Source organism: Procambarus clarkii, chromosome 81 (assembly GCF_040958095.1).
Source record: "Procambarus clarkii isolate CNS0578487 chromosome 81, FALCON_Pclarkii_2.0, whole genome shotgun sequence".
In the NCBI taxonomy this organism is placed as follows: domain Eukaryota; kingdom Metazoa; phylum Arthropoda; class Malacostraca; order Decapoda; family Cambaridae; genus Procambarus; species Procambarus clarkii.
In genome coordinates, this window is record NC_091230.1 from 17,623,822 (window position 1) to 17,641,813 (window position 17,992).

Consider the following 17,992-nt stretch of genomic DNA (forward strand, 5'->3'; position numbering starts at 1 on the left):
CGGTTGTTGATTTATTGAACAAATTACCGGGTAGCATAAGTGTTAATAGCTGGAGTGTTTCAAGCGAAGGTTACACACACGAATGGGTGTGGGTATCTATAAATAACTGCTGACTCGTATGGGCCTTTTGGATTTTCCTTTATTTTTCTGTTCTTAAATATCCAGCGTGATCTAACTTGGTCCCATCATAGCTATGGCGGTGTGTCCACTCACAAGATGAGTGGCGCGGCCCAATAAACTCGCCCCTCGGGGCAAAATTTAAAAAATTTAAATTTAAATCATATCCTTTGATTCATGCAAGTGCTTTCTGACCTCATCTGGTAGTGTGAAAGTCTTACAGCGCCGCATACTCCGCGGGGCCCTCACTATGAGGGGGTGGTGAGGCGCCGCGCTCTGCTCACCTCTCCACACCATCCCTCGGCACCCAAGACGACTTGCATTCCAATAGTTCTTTTTTTTTCAATCGACTTGAGAATGGTCCAGGACGGACCGAAACGTCGTCGTCCCTTCAACTTCTAGTGTGTGGTCTGGTCAACATACTTCAGCCACGTTATTGTGACTCATCGCTTGCCAATAGTTCTTACCAATGTACGTTACCAAATGGTACACTTTTGTGAAGAATAGCAGTCATCTGCTTCTCGGTGTAATTTGTTATATTTGCGATGTATTAATGTCGTGTGACCGCCTTGTGACCCCAGTTGGCCGCCAGTGTGACCTTCAATATGGAGAAAGCTTACAGAGTTCAATGACGTTCAGAATAATTATCGATAATAATGGAACTTCTCTAAGTTCTCTGGTGTAATTGACAATAATAAGTCGAGTGTGGCTGGGGTTTGAACACGACGAGCGTCTGGCGAAGTTGCGTTCGGTAAACAAACTGAAGCAGAGGTATATAAAACGGGGGGACATAGTGCGCTCGCACTACAGTATACAATAGTGGGCGGGGGGGGGGGTTGGCATCGATGGGTCGATGGCCGTCGAGTGAGATGTGTGGGTACGTCGACCCCAGCGAACAGTAACCAGCGCTTCGACTTGCTATAGCTACCAAAACCCGGCGGGAAATGCCTTGTATAACTCTTACATAGATAATTCTTAGTGACCCACGGGAGAAAAAACAGTCGGGCAGTTTTATTTTTTTCTGGTACTCCCAGCATGCATTCGCCCCTCTCCTACCTCTTGTACTGTTCTGAAAGTGAAACCAAATGTGGCCCTTCGACATTACAAGGCCGTACTAAGGTTATTCAGCACCTGGCTGGAAGTACCCGTGAAAGACTTAAAGGTTTAGGGGGATTTCCATGTGCAATCTTCGCGTTCCCTCGGTAATGTTGGAGGCCTGGTCGACGACCGGGCCGCGGGGACGCTAAGCCCCGGAAGCACCTCAAGGTAACCTCCCTCTCACTCTACGGTCTCTTCCTGTACTCAGGCTTCCCAAATGCTGAATTACGGCCAAATGCAATTAAAATTAGGTACGAAAGTAATGGATATACAAAACTGAGAAGACCTTCCCTATGTAACAGTAAAGCAGCACTGCTGATTAGATTCTCAAGCGACTGTGATGTCTTAGACACGCCAACACCAAATGAATTGTAGTAGTTTAAATAAGATTAAGAAATAATTTTATCCTTTTTTTTAAATAACAATCGTATATTCTTATGATAGAATCCATGTACACGATAATTGGTAGGAGAGTTAGTGCATAAATCTGCTCTTTTTACTTTTCACAAACTACTCGAGGATACGACTGTGTTTAGGGAGCCGGTCGGCCGAGCGGACAGCACGCGGGACTTGTGATCCTGTGGTCCTGGGTTCGATCCCAGGCGCCGGCGAGAAATAATGGGCAGAGTTTCTTTCACCCTATGCCCCTGTTACCTAGCAGTAAAATAGGTACCTGGGTGTTAGTCAGCTGTCACGGGCTGCTTCCTGGGGGTGGAGGCCTGGTCGAGGACCGGGCCGCGGGGACACTAAAGCCCCGAAATCATCTCAAGATAACCTCAAGATGATGAAGGAAAGCTTTTTACTCAACCAATAGTCTCTAAATGTCCTCAGCCTGCCTCAGGCCTTACTTTATACGATGGCTGTATAGTGTGGAACACGTTCTTGTACTCTCTTGAATACTATGTTTCTGTTCTTGGAACACAAAAATAGTATGTATGTATTCTTGGAACACAAGAATAGTATGTATGTATGTATTCTTGGAACACAAGAATACATACATACATGAGCATTAGCCCTGTACTCTCTCCTCACAGGGCTAATGCACCACCTTTAAAGTTCCTGCAATAATTCCTTCCTTAATATTAAAAAAAATGAAATAAAGCAAGACAAAATAAACTACTGATGGAGAAGATGGTACACCTTGATAATAAGGACATGAAACATTGAGAAAGAAAATGTCCAGTAGTTATGTATAGATGGCAGAGGTTGTGGTGACCGTTGTGTGGATGGCAGAGGTTGTGGTGACCGTTGTGTGGATGGCAGAGGTTGTTGTGACCGCTGTGTGGATGGCAGAGGTTGTGGTGACCGTTGTGTGGATGGCAGAGGTTGTGGTGGTGACCGCTGTGTGGATGGCAGAGGTTGTGGTGACCGTTGTGTGGATGGCAGAGGTTGTTGTGACCGCTGTGTGGATGGCAGAGGTTGTGGTGACCGCTGTGTGGATGGCAGAGGTTGTTGTGGTGACCGTTGTGTGGATGGCAGAGGTTGTTGTGGTGACCGTTGTGTGGATGGCAGAGGTTGTTGTGGTGACCGTTGTGTGGATGGCAGAGGTTGTGGTGACCGGTGTGTGGATGGCAGAGGTTGTGGTGACCGCTGTGTGGATGGCAGAGGTTGTGGTGACCGCTGTGTGGATGGCAGAGGTTGTGGTGACCGTTGTGTGGATGGCAGAGGATGTGGTGACCGTTGTGTGGATGGCAGAGGTTGTGGTGACCGTTGTGTGGATGGCAGAGGTTGTGGTGACCGTTGTGTGGATGGCAGAGGATGTGGTGACCGCTGTGTGTATGGCAGAGGTTGTGGTGACCGTTGTGTGGATGGCAGAGGTTGTGGTGACCGGTGTGTGGATGGCAGAGGTTGTGGTGACCGGTGTGTGGATGGCAGAGGTTGTGGTGACCGGTGTGTGGATGGCAGAGGTTGTGGTGACCGGTGTGTGGATGGCAGAGGTTGTGGTGACCGCTGTGTGGATGGCAGAGGTTGTGGTGGTGACCGCTGTGTGGATGGCAGAGGTTGTGGTGACCGTTGTGTGGATGGCAGAGGTTGTGGTGACCGCTGTGTGGATGGCAGAGGTTGTGGTGACCGTTGTGTGGATGGCAGAGGTTGTGGTGACCGCTGTGTGGATGGCAGAGGTTGTGGTGATCGCTGTGTGGATGGCAGAGGTTGTGGTGACCGTTGTGTGGATGGCAGAGGATGTGGTGACCGCTGTGTGGATGGCAGAGGTTGTGGTGATCGCTGTGTGGATGGCAGAGGTTGTGGTGACCGTTGTGTGGATGGCAGAGGTTGTGGTGACCGCTGTGTGGATGGCAGAGGTTGTGGTGACCGCTGTGTGGATGGCAGAGGTTGTGGTGACCGTTGTGTGGATGGTAGAGGTTGTGGTGACCGTTGTGTGGATGGTAGAGGTTGTGGTGACCGTTGTGTGGATGGTAGAGGTTGTGGTGACCGCTGTGTGGATGACAGAGGTTGTGGTGACCGTTGTGTGGATGGTAGAGGTTGTGGTGACCGTTGTGTGGATGGCAGAGGTTGTGGTGACCGCTGTGTGGATGACAGAGGTTGTGGTGACCGTTATGTGGATGGCAGAGGTTGTGGTGACCGTTGTGTGGATGACAGAGGTTGTGGTGACCGCTGTGTGGATGGCAGAGGTTGTGGTGACCGTTGTGTGGATGGCAGAGGTTGTTGTGGTGACCGCTGTGTGGATGGCAGAGGTTGTTGTGGTGACCGCTGTGTGGATGGCAGAGGTTGTTGTGGTGACCGTTGTGTGGATGGCAGAGGTTGTGGTGAAAGGTTGTGTGGATGGCAGAGGTTGTGGTGACCGCTGTTGTCCTTGTATCCCTTGTGATAGATGGATCACACCGCCCCCCCCCCCTCACCCATCATTTTATGAGGCGAGATTACAAAAGCATCAGTGTGAAGGATTAGGGTGAGGGTGCTTGTGGTGGTGGGGTGGACGGAGCCTGGTAGCGTGAGAACACTGCTACTGATTGGTATTATGGAGGACTAGGCTATCTTCTTGAGGTTATCTTGAGATGATTTCAGGGCTTTTTTAGTGTCCCCGCGGCCCGGTCCTCGACCAGGCCTCCACCCCCAGGAAGCAGCCCGTGACAGCTGACTAACTCCCAGGTACCTATTTACTGCTAGGTAACAGGGGCATTCAGGGTGAAAGAATCTTTCCGCATTTGTTTCTGCCTCGTGCGGGAATCAAACCCGCGCCACAGAATTAAGAGTCCTGCGCGCTACCCACCAGGCTACGAGAAAGTTACCCTCATCCCCTGCGAGTTAGGCTATTGCAATGTTGTGTTGTGTATGACAACACAAGCAATTTCATGAAGAGGTTTCGAAGAGATTTGTCTTGTCTGTTTATTAATGCATTGATGATATATAAAAACTGGCCTAATGGCTCTTTGATAATTAACTTAATGCGTGAATTGTATTACTCAGGGAATTTTATGTTGGTAGACCATCGTTTATTATGGCTTCTGGGTACGTGGTAATTATCCTAAATGTGCTTGTAGGGTCTAGTGCTAGCTCCTGAGACCCGGCACGCCAACTCTCCGTTATCTAATGCATTGACTCCAGACCCTCTTTTTTTATATAGTTGTAAAACTACTTGACTCACTAACTCATATCCATTCAATTCGTTCACTACCCTAACGATAAAAAATATCCATGTGACTCCAAGTTTTTCAACTCTTTACCCTATAAATAATCTTTATTTTTTAAATTATTGTATTCCTCTGGGATAAAGCTACCCAAGTCTGTGATTTATCCTAAAACTGTAGTTGCAATGACATGCAAAGAATGACTCGAATACCAAAGGTATAAATAGTACCGTTGTGTCTCAAGATATTTTTTATAATAGTAAAGAGTTTTTATAATATCAAGACTGGTGGCGAAATATAGGTTTTAGGGGAAAATCAATACAGATAAAAACTCAACCGTCCGGCAGCCCTCGGGAAAACAGTAAAGGAACGACAAGCGCGAAGCCTTGCACAAATCTACACGGCTTTGGAGACGGAGTTCACGGTTCAGTATAGTCCACAGTGAGGAAGGGGACAAGAATGCCGTCTCGGCGGGCTCCTTTAAGAATCGATGCTTATTCTAATGACGATCACCTTATCTGTGGGTGATAAATGCTCCTTAATGCAGGCGATGAGTCACAATAACGTGGCTGAAGTATGTTGACCAGACCACACACTAGAAATTGAAGGGACGACGACGTTTCGGTCCGTCCTGGACCATTCTCAAGTCGATTGCTCCTTAATAACAACGTTTTCGGCCATAGCCTGATAACAATTGACCGTTACAAACTAATATAACATAGGATAACTTCACCATTCTTGTTGCAAAATCTATTTCGGGTAAAATTGAATATTGGAAAATACTGATTTAGGAGAGGGTAAGTCCATGTTGTATGTCGTCAAGAGCAAACTAGTGGAAGGCAGGTTAACGACCGGTGACGGGCAGGTTGACGACTGGTAATTACCTTGGGATGGTGATGGTTCCCGTCATGTCTTTGTTCCTCTTCTAACTGCAGGCGGGAAATGGTGCATTAGTGATTCTTTAGGATTTTTCCCTATTTTTCGGTTTCCTGGAAATTTGCAAGAAAATGGTGCAAGGTCTTAACTATTTTCTCACTATACTTTGTAATATACTTTATAAAGTATAAGGAATATACTTTACCTTGTATTATAACTATCTTTATATGGTGTCTGCAAAAATCTAATCTACCCCAAGTTGAGATTAGGCATTTAATTTTTTTTTTATTATTTCTGTAAATATTAAATAGGGGCCCTAGCTGTTGGTCTCTGTCCATGGGTTGGGGAGAAACTGGCACAGGAATGATATAATAAACGAGGGTGAATTGCATCTTGTACTGAACTAATGATTTGTTACTTTTATCTTTATTTAATAAAATACAAAATAAGTCGTATATACATTTTTATTTGCCCGAGATATGGTCAAGCACGTCCTCCAAACAAAGACCCAAAAGTGATTCCATCCACCCGCCAAACCCCCTGTTTATGAATGAAAAACGGTTTACACACGACTCACAACTGCTGACGTTCGAACACTTCCGGAACAAGTGCTTCACTGACGAATTTTGTTCGAACCACAACGCTGTAAATGCTTCACCCACATATTATAAATAATCGCCAACTGAACCTAGACACCTAACCTATGCCTATATATGCACAATATGCTATTATAATAATAATTTATATTTGAGAAAATTACTGTTTTGAATAAATAGAATGTTAACATTGATGAATGCGTCTGTGGGGTCGACCGCTGGATGGAATGGACCCGAGTCGAGAACGGGTTGGGTGGAGTTGTGGTGGTTGACCTTTGGTAGGCGCTGTAGCTGTTTGACCTTTGTCTGTGTGAAATCTAAATTTGGATTACTTTTCTGCATTTGATCGTGTCCGTTTTGGATATCTTGATGAGGTGCCGTCTCTTAAAGGAAGTAATTCACGTGTCTTTAGTTATGACAGAAATGGCGTCAGTTTAAAGTGGTATCTGGTTTTATTCCTTAGAACATAAGAGTTAAGGAAGTTAGGTAAATATCACATCCACCATCGCCACTAGATCCTCACCACATAGCATCACCACTACACCCGACTGTTGAACTACAAACCTTCCACAACAGTACACATGCTTCGACGGGAGGCATCTCCCGTCCACGAGGCTAACCATGCTTCTTGCCCCGCTCCTGTGCCAGGTAAGTTACGGGCTCACCATAGCCCGTGCTACTTGGAACTTGTTCAGAGTAGCTTAATCTATAACAACAACAATACACATGCTTGACTGCCTTAGCAATACGTTGATGGTCATGTAACCGCCATCAATTGTAGGGTTAATGTGTTAATTAGCACGTTGATTAATTAGCATGCCTACACCTGTTACTATGTTATTTATGTAAAGAATTTATATACACAGCCTTTCGCGTCCTCCTGAGGGCATCATCAAGGTCTGGGTATATAATATCAACCAGATTTACATCTCTCTACGACCAATTGGTCGCTAAGATGTTGATCGACCTGTGATGTCGAAGGGTCATCTCCGGTCAGGCCTAGGTTCGGGAACCTGCCCCATTCATTCTTCAATAGCCTGCCATACCTACAACACTAAATGATGTTCTCTCGAACGCACAGACACAACAAAGGACATTTATGTGCTTTATAGATGTAAATATTTACCAATACAACGGGACTGCGCGAGGTGGAGTGGCCCTGAATGTCAGCCTTGCGCAAGAATGTGGCAACGCCAGGCAGCCGTCCGCTGTACATGTGGCGAGGTAACACGCTAAAAGTCTCTAGTTCGTAGTTATTTCTTCCTCGAACACTGCGCAACTGTGTAAATGTCAGCGATTGGGAGGCAGAGGTCTTGTTTCTTTAGTTAATGACTTAAGGGTTGTTGTTGTTTGGGGGTAGCCTGTGGTGGGTCCGCGACTGGCTAGCAGTGTAGGCCTTATTTAGCGGTGTGGACCTTGGTGTTGGGCGAGGTTATGGGCCCCCGCTAAGTGGACTAGCGGGTTTATACACTAATCATCACTTCTGACGTTGCTTTTATAATCGTTAATGGCTGTATGGTTGGGTTATGAGACTTAAGAATCTATTATCAGTAATGAAACAGAACCGGTTGTGTAAATGACCGTGAATGTACTGAAATGACCACGATAACTCCCTGATGATTACCGCGAGCTGAGAGAACTAGTTACATATATTCTCAGGTTAAAAGGGGTGGTGCTGAGAACTCTGGGGGAAGAGTTCTCAGCGCAGTGGCGTTCTCAGCTCTTCAATCCAGGACAGAATCAGAGTTCGGTCAAGGGAAGGGAATTATCAGGAGAAATCGCAAAAGCCATTACCACTATATAGCACTGGGAAGGGGTCAGGATAAAAGGATTTGGAATGGGACAGGGGGGGAAAGGAATGGTGCCCAACCACTTGGACGGGATTGAACGCCGACCTGCATGAAGCGAGACCGTCGCTCTACAGTCCAATCAAAGCGGTTGGGCAAGGTGTCCGCTAGTTCTTTGACAGCACGACTTGGTTTATGTTTATGTTGGGGGATTGCTGAGGAGGCTGTCTTTGGTGACTATTCTGTATCCCACCGCTGCCACCAGTATTCGTTTGCCTTGTTCGGGTAGAAGGTAGACACAGTAGTCGCTTCTGTATATATTTATTGACTGAGATAGCAAGGTATATATCTGCCTAGCCGAGGTCCTTCTACTCTGAGCCTGTGAGGATAACTGAGGCTGCTGGGAGCATCGCTGATGCTCCTCTGTCTGGCATGACGTCAGAGGCCTACTCGCCTGTGATTGGTTACATTTCAACTAACAGAATTTGAGTATAACACACGCTCTGTGTACTTTACATGTTGATCTGTAGCCGTCTGTCTGTCTCCGTCCGTCCGTCCAACATTTCAGACCCTCGCACAAATTCGTCGCAACTTTTACTTTTGATAAATCACCTTTACCAGTGTTATTACAAACGCTTCGTCAGTGCCTTGGCGTTCTTGGGGGGCGCTGCTGGCGCCACTTCCAGTACGCGGTAACATCCCATTTTCTTTGCGCAACCCTTAACACTCGGCTCTATAATTCTGTTCCACAACAGATGTAACTTTCACCGTTACTGTCTCTACGCATGCGTTGGGGAGGGGAGGGGGGGGGAGATAAGGGGTGATAGATAAATGGTAAACAGTGGGGATAGGTAAATGTTTATTGGTAGAAGGGTGGAGGGGGGGGGGGGGCAAAAGCATATATGAGCAAGAGGATTGCTTGCGAAGAGTGGGTCGAGTACTTTCTCGTTGGTGTTGAAATAACCCCATTTCTCTCTCATACCTTCCCCCACCCCTTCTCCCCCTCACTCATACCCACTCGAACTCTTATATTCCCCCCTTCTATTTTGCTTTGACCCCATCGTGTTGTGTGGTAGTGGACCCCACTTAAGAAACACAGCTTTCCTCTGTGGCGTCACACTCGACCTTCACTACATATTTTCCCCCTCTTCCCCTCGCTACAAGACGCACCCCCCCACCCCCCGTCCCCCCTCCAATTTTAGTGATATATACATATATATTTGGAAGGATTGTGTGTGGTTGGGGGTCGTTCCAATGCAGTTTAGTGAATCGTTTTGCGACGAGTCGTCAAATGCTACACAATTGTATTGCTTGGCTTTTGATTTTAAATACTGTTTTATTGGTGTGTGTGTGTGGGGGGGGAGGGTTAGTAATGTAAATAGTTGACTTATGTGAATTGGCGTTGGTGTGTGTGTACTCGCCTAGTTGTACTCACGTAATTGTGCTTGCGGGGGTTGAGCGTTAGCTCTTTGGTCCCGCTTCTCAACCGTCAATCAACTGGTGTACAGATTACTGAGCCTACTGGGCTCTATCATATCTACACTTGAAACTGTATGGAGTCAGCCTCCACCTAGTGCATTCCATTTATTAACTACTGACACTGAAAAAGTTCATTCTAATGTGTGTATGGCTCATTTGGGTACTCGGCTTCCACCTGTCCCCCCTTGTGCATGTACCACCCGTGCTTAAATAATCCATCCTTGTCCACGCTGTCAATTCCCCCGAAAATTTTGTATGTGGTGATCATGTCTCCCCTAGCTCTTCTGTCGTCCAGCGACGTGAGGTGCAGTTCACGTAGTCTGTCCTCGTAACTCATGCCTCTTAGTTCTGGGACTAACCTAGTGGCATACCTCTGTACTTTTTCCAGCTTCGTCTTGTGCTTGACTAGATACGGGCTCCATGCTGGTTCTGTATACTCCAGGATTGGTCTTACATATGTGGTATACAAGGTTCTGAAGGATTCCTTACACAGGTTTCTGAAAGCAGTTCTGATGTTAGCCAGCCTCGCATAGGCCGCTGATGTTATTGTGTGTGTGTGTGTGGGGGGGGGGGGGATCGGTTGCAAGTGTGTGGAGGAGCCCGGTGTATTGGCGGGCAACAGCAGGTGTGTTGGCGGGCAACAGCAGGTGTGTTGGTTGTCACTTGCCCTGGTTATCAAGGGTACAGTCGGGCCGTTACTGTAACGAACCAACACCACATCAACCTATCTACACAGCTTTGTATTAATATTAAATAAAGTACAATAGGTTAGGCCAGATTTGGATGATAACAAGTTGTCTCGCAAGACTCTGGTTTACCCCCCCCCCCCTACTCCCCCCCCACCCCACCAGACACACCCACACTGTGCCTTGTTGAGTTTGACTTTCACTATGGAGTACAGGCCTGCCCGCCCACCTGCAGGCCGCCCACCTACCTGTTCTGCAGGCCGCCCACCCTCCTGCAGGCCGCCCGCCCACCTGTGCTACAAGCCGCCCACTTGGCGCGACACTGACACACACACACACACACACACACACACACACACACACACACACACACACACACACACACACACACACACACACACACTAAGCACACTAAGCACACTAAGCACGTCTCAATATGGACGCGTACATGTTAACCTTTATTTTATCTGTATGTAATAATCTTTTTACTGTTCTCACAAATTATGACATGGACAAAATTTGGTGGTGTCGAGTTGAAATGGTATTTATTATGGTGGTCCGGGCGAGTAGGGTAATTAGTTGCACAAGGGAGGGGGTAGGGGGGGGGAGTCGTTGGTTGGGTCAATAATGATTGGTTAGGCCAATGTGGGACATAGACCAGTGCTTGTACACTGGCTCACGAGTACACGCACGTACGTACGCACGCAGAACCTTGTATACCACGTATGTAAGACCAGTCCTGGAGTATGCGGCCCCAGCATGGAGCCCGTACCTTGTCAAGAACAAGACGAAGCTGGAAAAAGTTCACATATATGCCACTAGACTAGTCCCAGAACTAAGAGGCATGAGTTACGAAAAAAGGCTGCGAGAAATGCACCTCACGACACTAGAAGACAGAAGAGTAAGGGGAGGCATGATCACTACCTACAAAATTTTCAGAGGAATTGACAGGGTAGATAAAGATAAACTATTCAACACTGGTGGTACGCGAACAAGGGGACACAAGTGGAAACTGAGTACCCAAATGAGCCACCGGGACGTTAGAAAGAACTTTTTCAGTGTCAGAGTAGTTAACAGGTGGAATGCATTAGGCAGTGATGTGGTGGAGGCTGACTCCATACACAGTTTCAAATGTAGATATGATAGAGCCCAGTAGACTAAGGAACCTGTACACCAGTTGATTGACGGTTGAGAGGCGGGACCAAAGAGCCAGAGCTCAACCCCCACAAGGTGAGTACGCACGTACTTTATACATAGGTTCATGTATACATATCGGTACTGGTGTGTGTGTGTGTGTGTGTACATCGCCTTGGGCAGTGATCGAGTTAGCCAACCCCTTTGTGGTCTATCCTGCCCCCCCACCCCCACCCCCGTGGTCTAGGACAGTGTCCTGGGTACAAGGACCAATCAGGTCACCAGATATCCTGTTAGTCAGGACGCAGCGTTACCCCTCTAGCACTTTCTCTGTAACTAGCTGACACTAACTATAAGGTGTGAAGGATAGATGAAATTGTTTATGTAATAATCTAAGATGAGGTCTGATAAAGACCTTTTGTGCCCCCTCTGTAATGCTTTTTGCGCTACCGCTCACAGGATGAGTATGGGGTGCACAATAAACTAGCCGCCTCGTGCGGCAACAAAAAATCTCTTGGCTCCCGTTGATGGGGTAACGGGTAACGGGTAACGTTCTAGTGCTCTGCTTCATCCCCCCCCCCATATTACCGCTAACGTGGCCATTAGATAGTTAGGTCTCTTGTTAACAACTTGACCCTTAAGCTTTGTTAAGCCTTACTTGTTAACAGTCCAGAATAGATAGTAACGTCGCCCCTTAAATTTCACGTATAATTGGTCACTTTAGTAATTCCGTAGATATCCAGATGGTATCTTGGCTATTCCTTGAGGTTGTTTGCAATACTGGCATCGTAATAGAGTAGGTTCGGTAGTTACCTTTCGGCGAGTATTAATTGGTAGCGTGTAATAGTTTAAATGTTTTCTCATACGTTTAAAATACAATATTAGTAATATGTCGGCCTCATTGTTGAGTGTTTACTGTCTCTAATAAGGGTGTGTAGGCAGGTAATTATCATGGTAATGCCCTACATTGGTTATCGTAAGTAGGTCATTACGTGGTTGGGTAATTAGTGTGGGGGGGATGTTAGTAACAAGTGTCTAGAGCGGTGTACTGTAACTAGGTCACGTGTTAGTTTTTTTTGTAACGTGGTTTGGTTACGATAATTACAATGTAGGGCATTACCATGATAATTACTTGCATTACCATGATAATTACTCCTCAATGTGAGGAGCGGTTGTAGTGCAACAGTACTGTTGTTGGGTTGTATCCCTTAATGGTGCTGTTATGGAAAGTTGGAGCCCTTAACGGTAAGGTTATCTTCTTGAGGTTATCTTGAGATGATTTCGGGGCTTTTTTGTGTGTCCTCGCGGCCCGGTCCTCGACCAGGCCTCCACCCCCAGGAAGCAGCCCGTGACTGACAAGCGCAGCCCATTGGCGAGAAACAATGGGCAGAGTTTCTTTCACCCTATGCCCCTGTTACCTAGCAGTAAAATAGGTACCTGGGTGTTAGTCAGCTGTCACGGGCTGCTTCCTGGGGGTGGAGGCCTGGTCGAGGACCGGGCCGCGGGGACACTAAAAAGCCCCGAAATCATCTCAAGATAACCTCAAGATAACCCCTTTCCCGCCTACAACCACCCCCATATGTAAGGGACGAGTTTGGATATCTTAACATGACTTTAAACTTTCTAAAGATTTCAACACTGTCGAAGACCTGTAGAGCAACTGGTTGTGTGTGTGTGTGGGTGTGTGTGTGGGTGTGTGGGTGGGTGGGTGGGTGTGTGTGTGTGGGTGTGTGGGTGTACACTCACCTAGTTGTACTTGCGGGGGTTGAGCTCTGGCTCTTTGGTCCCGCCTCTCAACCTTCAATCAACAGGTGTACAGATTCCTGAGCCTATTGGGCTCTATCATATCTACACTTGAAACTGTGTATGGAGTCAGCCTCCACCACATCACTGCCTAATGCATTCCATTTTGTCAACCACTCTGACACTAAAAAAGTTCTTTCTAATATCTCTGTGGCTCATTTGGGCACTCAGTTTCCACCTGTGTCCCCTTGTGCGTATTCCCCTTGTGTTAAATAACCTTGGGTGTGTGTGTGTGTGTGTGGGTGTGTGTGTGTGTGTGGGTGTGTGGGTGGGTGGGGGTGTGGGTGTGTGTGTGGGTGGGGGTGTGGGTGGGGGTAGGTAGGTTGTTGTGTTGAGGAAGCGAAGATGGAGGGGGGGGGGGGTAAGATGGGGTGAGGGGGCGCGGCTCCCTGGTGGTGCAGCCGGCAACTCTGGCGGTGCTGGTGGTGGTGTGGGGGCGGCGTGGCGGGGGTGCGTGGAGGTTCATGATTATTGTAGTTCATGTTAGAGATTACTTGGCTGCGGTAGTTTAATTTCAGGAAGTCAAAGGTGCTGGAAGCGAAAGTGTGGAAGCTCCCGCTCCCGTTTTCTCCAAGCTGACTCTCGTTTTCTGTTCGTCTCTGATTACTGCTCTCAACATTCCTCTTACTTTTTCTTTTTCTTGTTGACTTAACACTTGGATTTTGGATTCCACTTGGATTTTGGATTCCACTTGGATTTTGGATTCCACTTGGATTTTGGATTCCACTTGGATTTTGGATTCCACTTGGATTTTGGATTCCACTTGGATTTTGGATTCCACTTGGATTTTTCATCTATATTGCATTACATTTTTCGACTTTTATACGCCAAAATTATTTTGTTATAAAAGAATTTGGCATAAATTTTTTTGGGGAAAAAAAGTTTGTTCCGTAGAACATGAATGCAAGTATTGCGTGGCGCGGCTCCCTAGGCCATGACCTAATGCACGAGAGTACGACATTTTAATAAATAATCACTAGTAGGTATTATCTGGAACGGCGTTGGCGTAGAGATTCTCATCTCTTCTTGCTGCACCTCGGTACTAAGAGTTCTTAAACCCTTGCACGCGAGCCTGGCTGGTTGTGCGTGTATACACACACACACACACACACACACACACACACACACACACTAGTTGTGCTTAGGGTTGAGCTTTGGCTTTTAAAATGTTTTTTTTTTTTTTTTTTTTTTTTTTTTGTGTGTGTGTGTGTGTGTGTGTGTGTGTGTGTGTGTGTGTGTGTGTGTGTGTGTGTGTGTGTGTGTGTGTGTGTGTGTGTGTGTGTGTGTCAGTGACGAGAGGGCGAGTGCTCTTCATGCCCCTCCTCCTAGCCTTGCTATAGGTGTAGGGGGATGAGGGAATGTTGTGAGGGGAAAGCAAAACAGGTGTTGAGGGAAGGTGAGAGGCGGCACTTGCCCACCCCTATAGCCAAGTGAACTGGGAGACGGTTAAGTCTGTCTACATCGGAAACTACTTTATTTATTTCCCGCGTCGCTGGGTATGTGTAGCTCTCGCTGGCGCTCTCGGGGCGCTCAGAAGTTACCGTGTCAAGAGTAAATGTAGTTATATATAACTTAGTCTATAGTTTGGGTAATTACAGAAGTTGTTGTACAGCTCCTGTGCAACTTTGCTTTTGCAATTAAGGTCTCTGTTAATATTCCCACGTGTTCCAGAGACGTTTGGTAGGGAACGGCACAGTAATATGACAAGCGAACTCCGAAGACGAGTGTATGTAAATGGCTTTCGTAAATGAATGAATAATTTACCGGCACCATTTGGTCACCATTTGGTCTGGGAGACATCTCCCGTCACGCAGGGTGTAGCCGCACCTCCACAGATCTCCAGTATCATCTATTGATACTGGTAATGGCTCAAAAGGGCCACCACTTATGGGCTATTCATGCCCGTGCCACCTCTTGGGTGGCTTAATCTTCATCAATCAATCAATTTACCGGAAAATATTGTATATTTTTCGGGACATATATTCCGGGGAATATATTGGGGGCATAAAGGTTGTTGCGGCGTCTTAGGTTCCCAGCCATCTGATGGGCTCGGACAAGGTGGAGAGCATCTGATGGCCCACTGGATAACTAAAAGGGGATCTGTTATCTGTGTAACTGGCGCGGATAGTGGTTTACAAGTGTCGGTAGCCACTGGAGAGCTTGTAAACCGCCGCCGCCTCTACAAAAATAGGCGGTTTCCCCTCATCTTAAGGTTTTCTTGAGATGATTTCGGGGCTTTAGTGTCCCCGCGGCCCGGTCCTCCAACCCCAGGAAGCAGCCCGTGACAGCTGACTAACACCCAGGTATCTATTTTACTGCTAGGTAACAGGGGCATAGGGTGAAAGAAACTCTGCCCATTGTTTCTCGCCGGCGCCTGGGATCGAACCCAGGACCACAGGATCACAAGTCCAGCGTGCTGTTCGCTCGGCCGACCGGCTCCCTCATCCTCATGTTTTTTAAAGATAACTTTAACGTACCAGTCATGGCTCTTATGATGGTGGTCATGATAATAGTGGTAATTAATACACAATTATAAAATATAAGTTGCCAGAGCACGGGAATAAACAGGTGATCATTCGGGCTAACCATAGAAAAAGGGTAACTGCCAGGGTGTCCAAATAACGGTAACTAAACTAGATAGCTGTGGCAAGGATAGAATACACAACAACCTCTCGTTCCCCATCCCTTAATACACCGCGCGGCACAGAAACTCTAGGGAGAAAATGTTCTTATATTACCAGTAATGGTAGGGATGGTAATAATATTATTGTCAATACTGGAAGGCGTGGTGTACAAGGGCCAGCTTTACAATGGGTGGGGGGCGCTTCCGCATAGTTCTGTTGATCACTTATGTTTACGCAAACATGGCTGGACTTCCTGACTTCGAGGGGTGGGGGGCAGTCTTGCAACAGGTGTGCAAACACGACAGGTGCGTTGCTCTGTGTTGCTTGCAGCTATGTATGTATAGACACGTGTGAAATACACAATGAATGGAGGGACGTGATATTCAGAGTTCAAATATGTTGACTGGTATGATGTCCGAGGCTGGTGGGCGGGCGTGGCTAGGGGGCGGTTGGTGGGCGTGGCTAGGGGGGCAGTTGGTGGGCGTGGCTAGGGGGCGGTTGATGGGCGTGAAACTTGGGCATATATTGGTTAACTTAATAGTAACTTCTGCTGGCATATTACCACCCCACTCTCATAATATATTAGAAACAAGTACAAATCCTCCAGCAGAGAGAGATCCGGTGACGTCTGATGTGTTCCTAACTTGTTATTTCTGTTTCAGGTAAATATGGAGAATGTCGAGAGCAGCGCACGTTCCTTGATGAGCCGTAAGTAATGTGGCCTTGTGTTAACTAGAGGGTAGTTAAGGTGCTATAACCAGGCTAGTTAAACTTGAATTTTTTGACACCACAGACAGCACCGCTCCTGTGCCAGGTAAGCTACGGGCTCACCATAGCTCGTGCTACTTGGAACTTGTTCAGAGTAGCTGAATCTATAACAACAACAACTTGAATTCGAAATCTTGTGTGTAATTTGCATACGGGAGTGGGAGCAATTAGAAATGTCGCTGTATGCAAATTTAGCATTAGGAGTATGCAATTGGGAAGTTGAGTAGCTATTGAAAGGAAAGCCCACCCACTTGGGCGGGACGGTAGAGCAACGGTCTCGCTTTTTTGCAGGTCGGTGTTCAATCCCCAACCGTACAAGTGGTTGGGCCTAATTAGGCATCAATTAATCGGTTGCATTGATGATCAATCGCCCCGCTTTACGACAGTGTAAGTCAATATTTATTGTCTTGTCCGTTCCAAATATTTCCTCTACCTTCGCTAAGCATTTTACGAAGCAGTTGAATATTGTAGCTATTGTATAAGAGTAAATTACTCCTATATATTGTATAGGAGCAAATTAGAACACGCAGCTCTGCATTTGTCTTTACCTCAATATATTATCTCGTTATTGTGTTAGTGCAGCCTTCACATGGTCTCCGTGTTGATGCTACTCAACTTGGGCCCTCATGGCCTGTGGGGGCCTGAAACCTGTATCATGGTCACGGTCACACACACCTGTATCATGGTCACACACACCTGTATCATGGTCACACACACCTGTATCATGGTCACACACACCTGTATCATGGTCACACACCTGTACCATGGTCACACACACCTGTATCATGGTCACACACACCTGTATCATGGTCACACACACCTGTATCATGGTCACACACACCTGTATCATGGTCACACACACACCTGTACCATGGTCACACACCTGTATCATGGTCACACACACCTGTATCATGGTCACGGTCACACACCTGTATCATGGTCACACACACCTGTATCATGGTCACACACACCTGTATCATGGTCACACACACCTGTATCATGGTCACACACCTGTACCATGGTCACACACACCTGTATCATGGTCACACACACCTGTATCATGGTCACACACACCTGTATCATGGTCACACACACCTGTATCATGGTCACACACACCTGTACCATGGTCACACACACACCTGTACCATGGTCACACACCTGTATCATGGTCACACACACCTGTATCATGGTCACACACACCTGTATCATGGTCACACACCTGTACCATGGTCACACACACACACACCTACCTGTACCATGGTCACACACACACCTGTATCACGGTCACAAACACCTGTACCATGTGAGCATTATGACGTCAGTGACGTCACACTTTGTTTACACCATATACATGTAACTCTAAAACTGTATCTCTTTCTATAGGAGTTGGGTTTGTTTAGAGAAGCGATGACGTAGGTAGATACTTTCATCCAGTCC

General features: G+C 46.9%; 1 protein-coding gene across 12 annotated transcripts in view; it reads left to right on the forward strand.

Moving 5' to 3' along the window:
* The window catches only part of Evi5 (ecotropic viral integration site 5), a 317,622-nt gene that overhangs the window by 63,436 nt on the left and 236,194 nt on the right, over positions 1-17,992 (forward strand). For 5 of the 12 annotated variants that reach the window (XM_069315230.1, XM_069315218.1, XM_069315219.1 and 2 more), the window contains exon 2: positions 16,450-16,495. The exons of the other annotated variants lie outside the window; for them this stretch is intronic. In XM_069315230.1, coding sequence (XP_069171331.1) covers positions 16,450-16,495 — 46 coding nt within the window. The remainder of the gene's footprint in view (positions 1-16,449; positions 16,496-17,992) is intronic. 12 annotated transcript variants of the gene reach the window in all.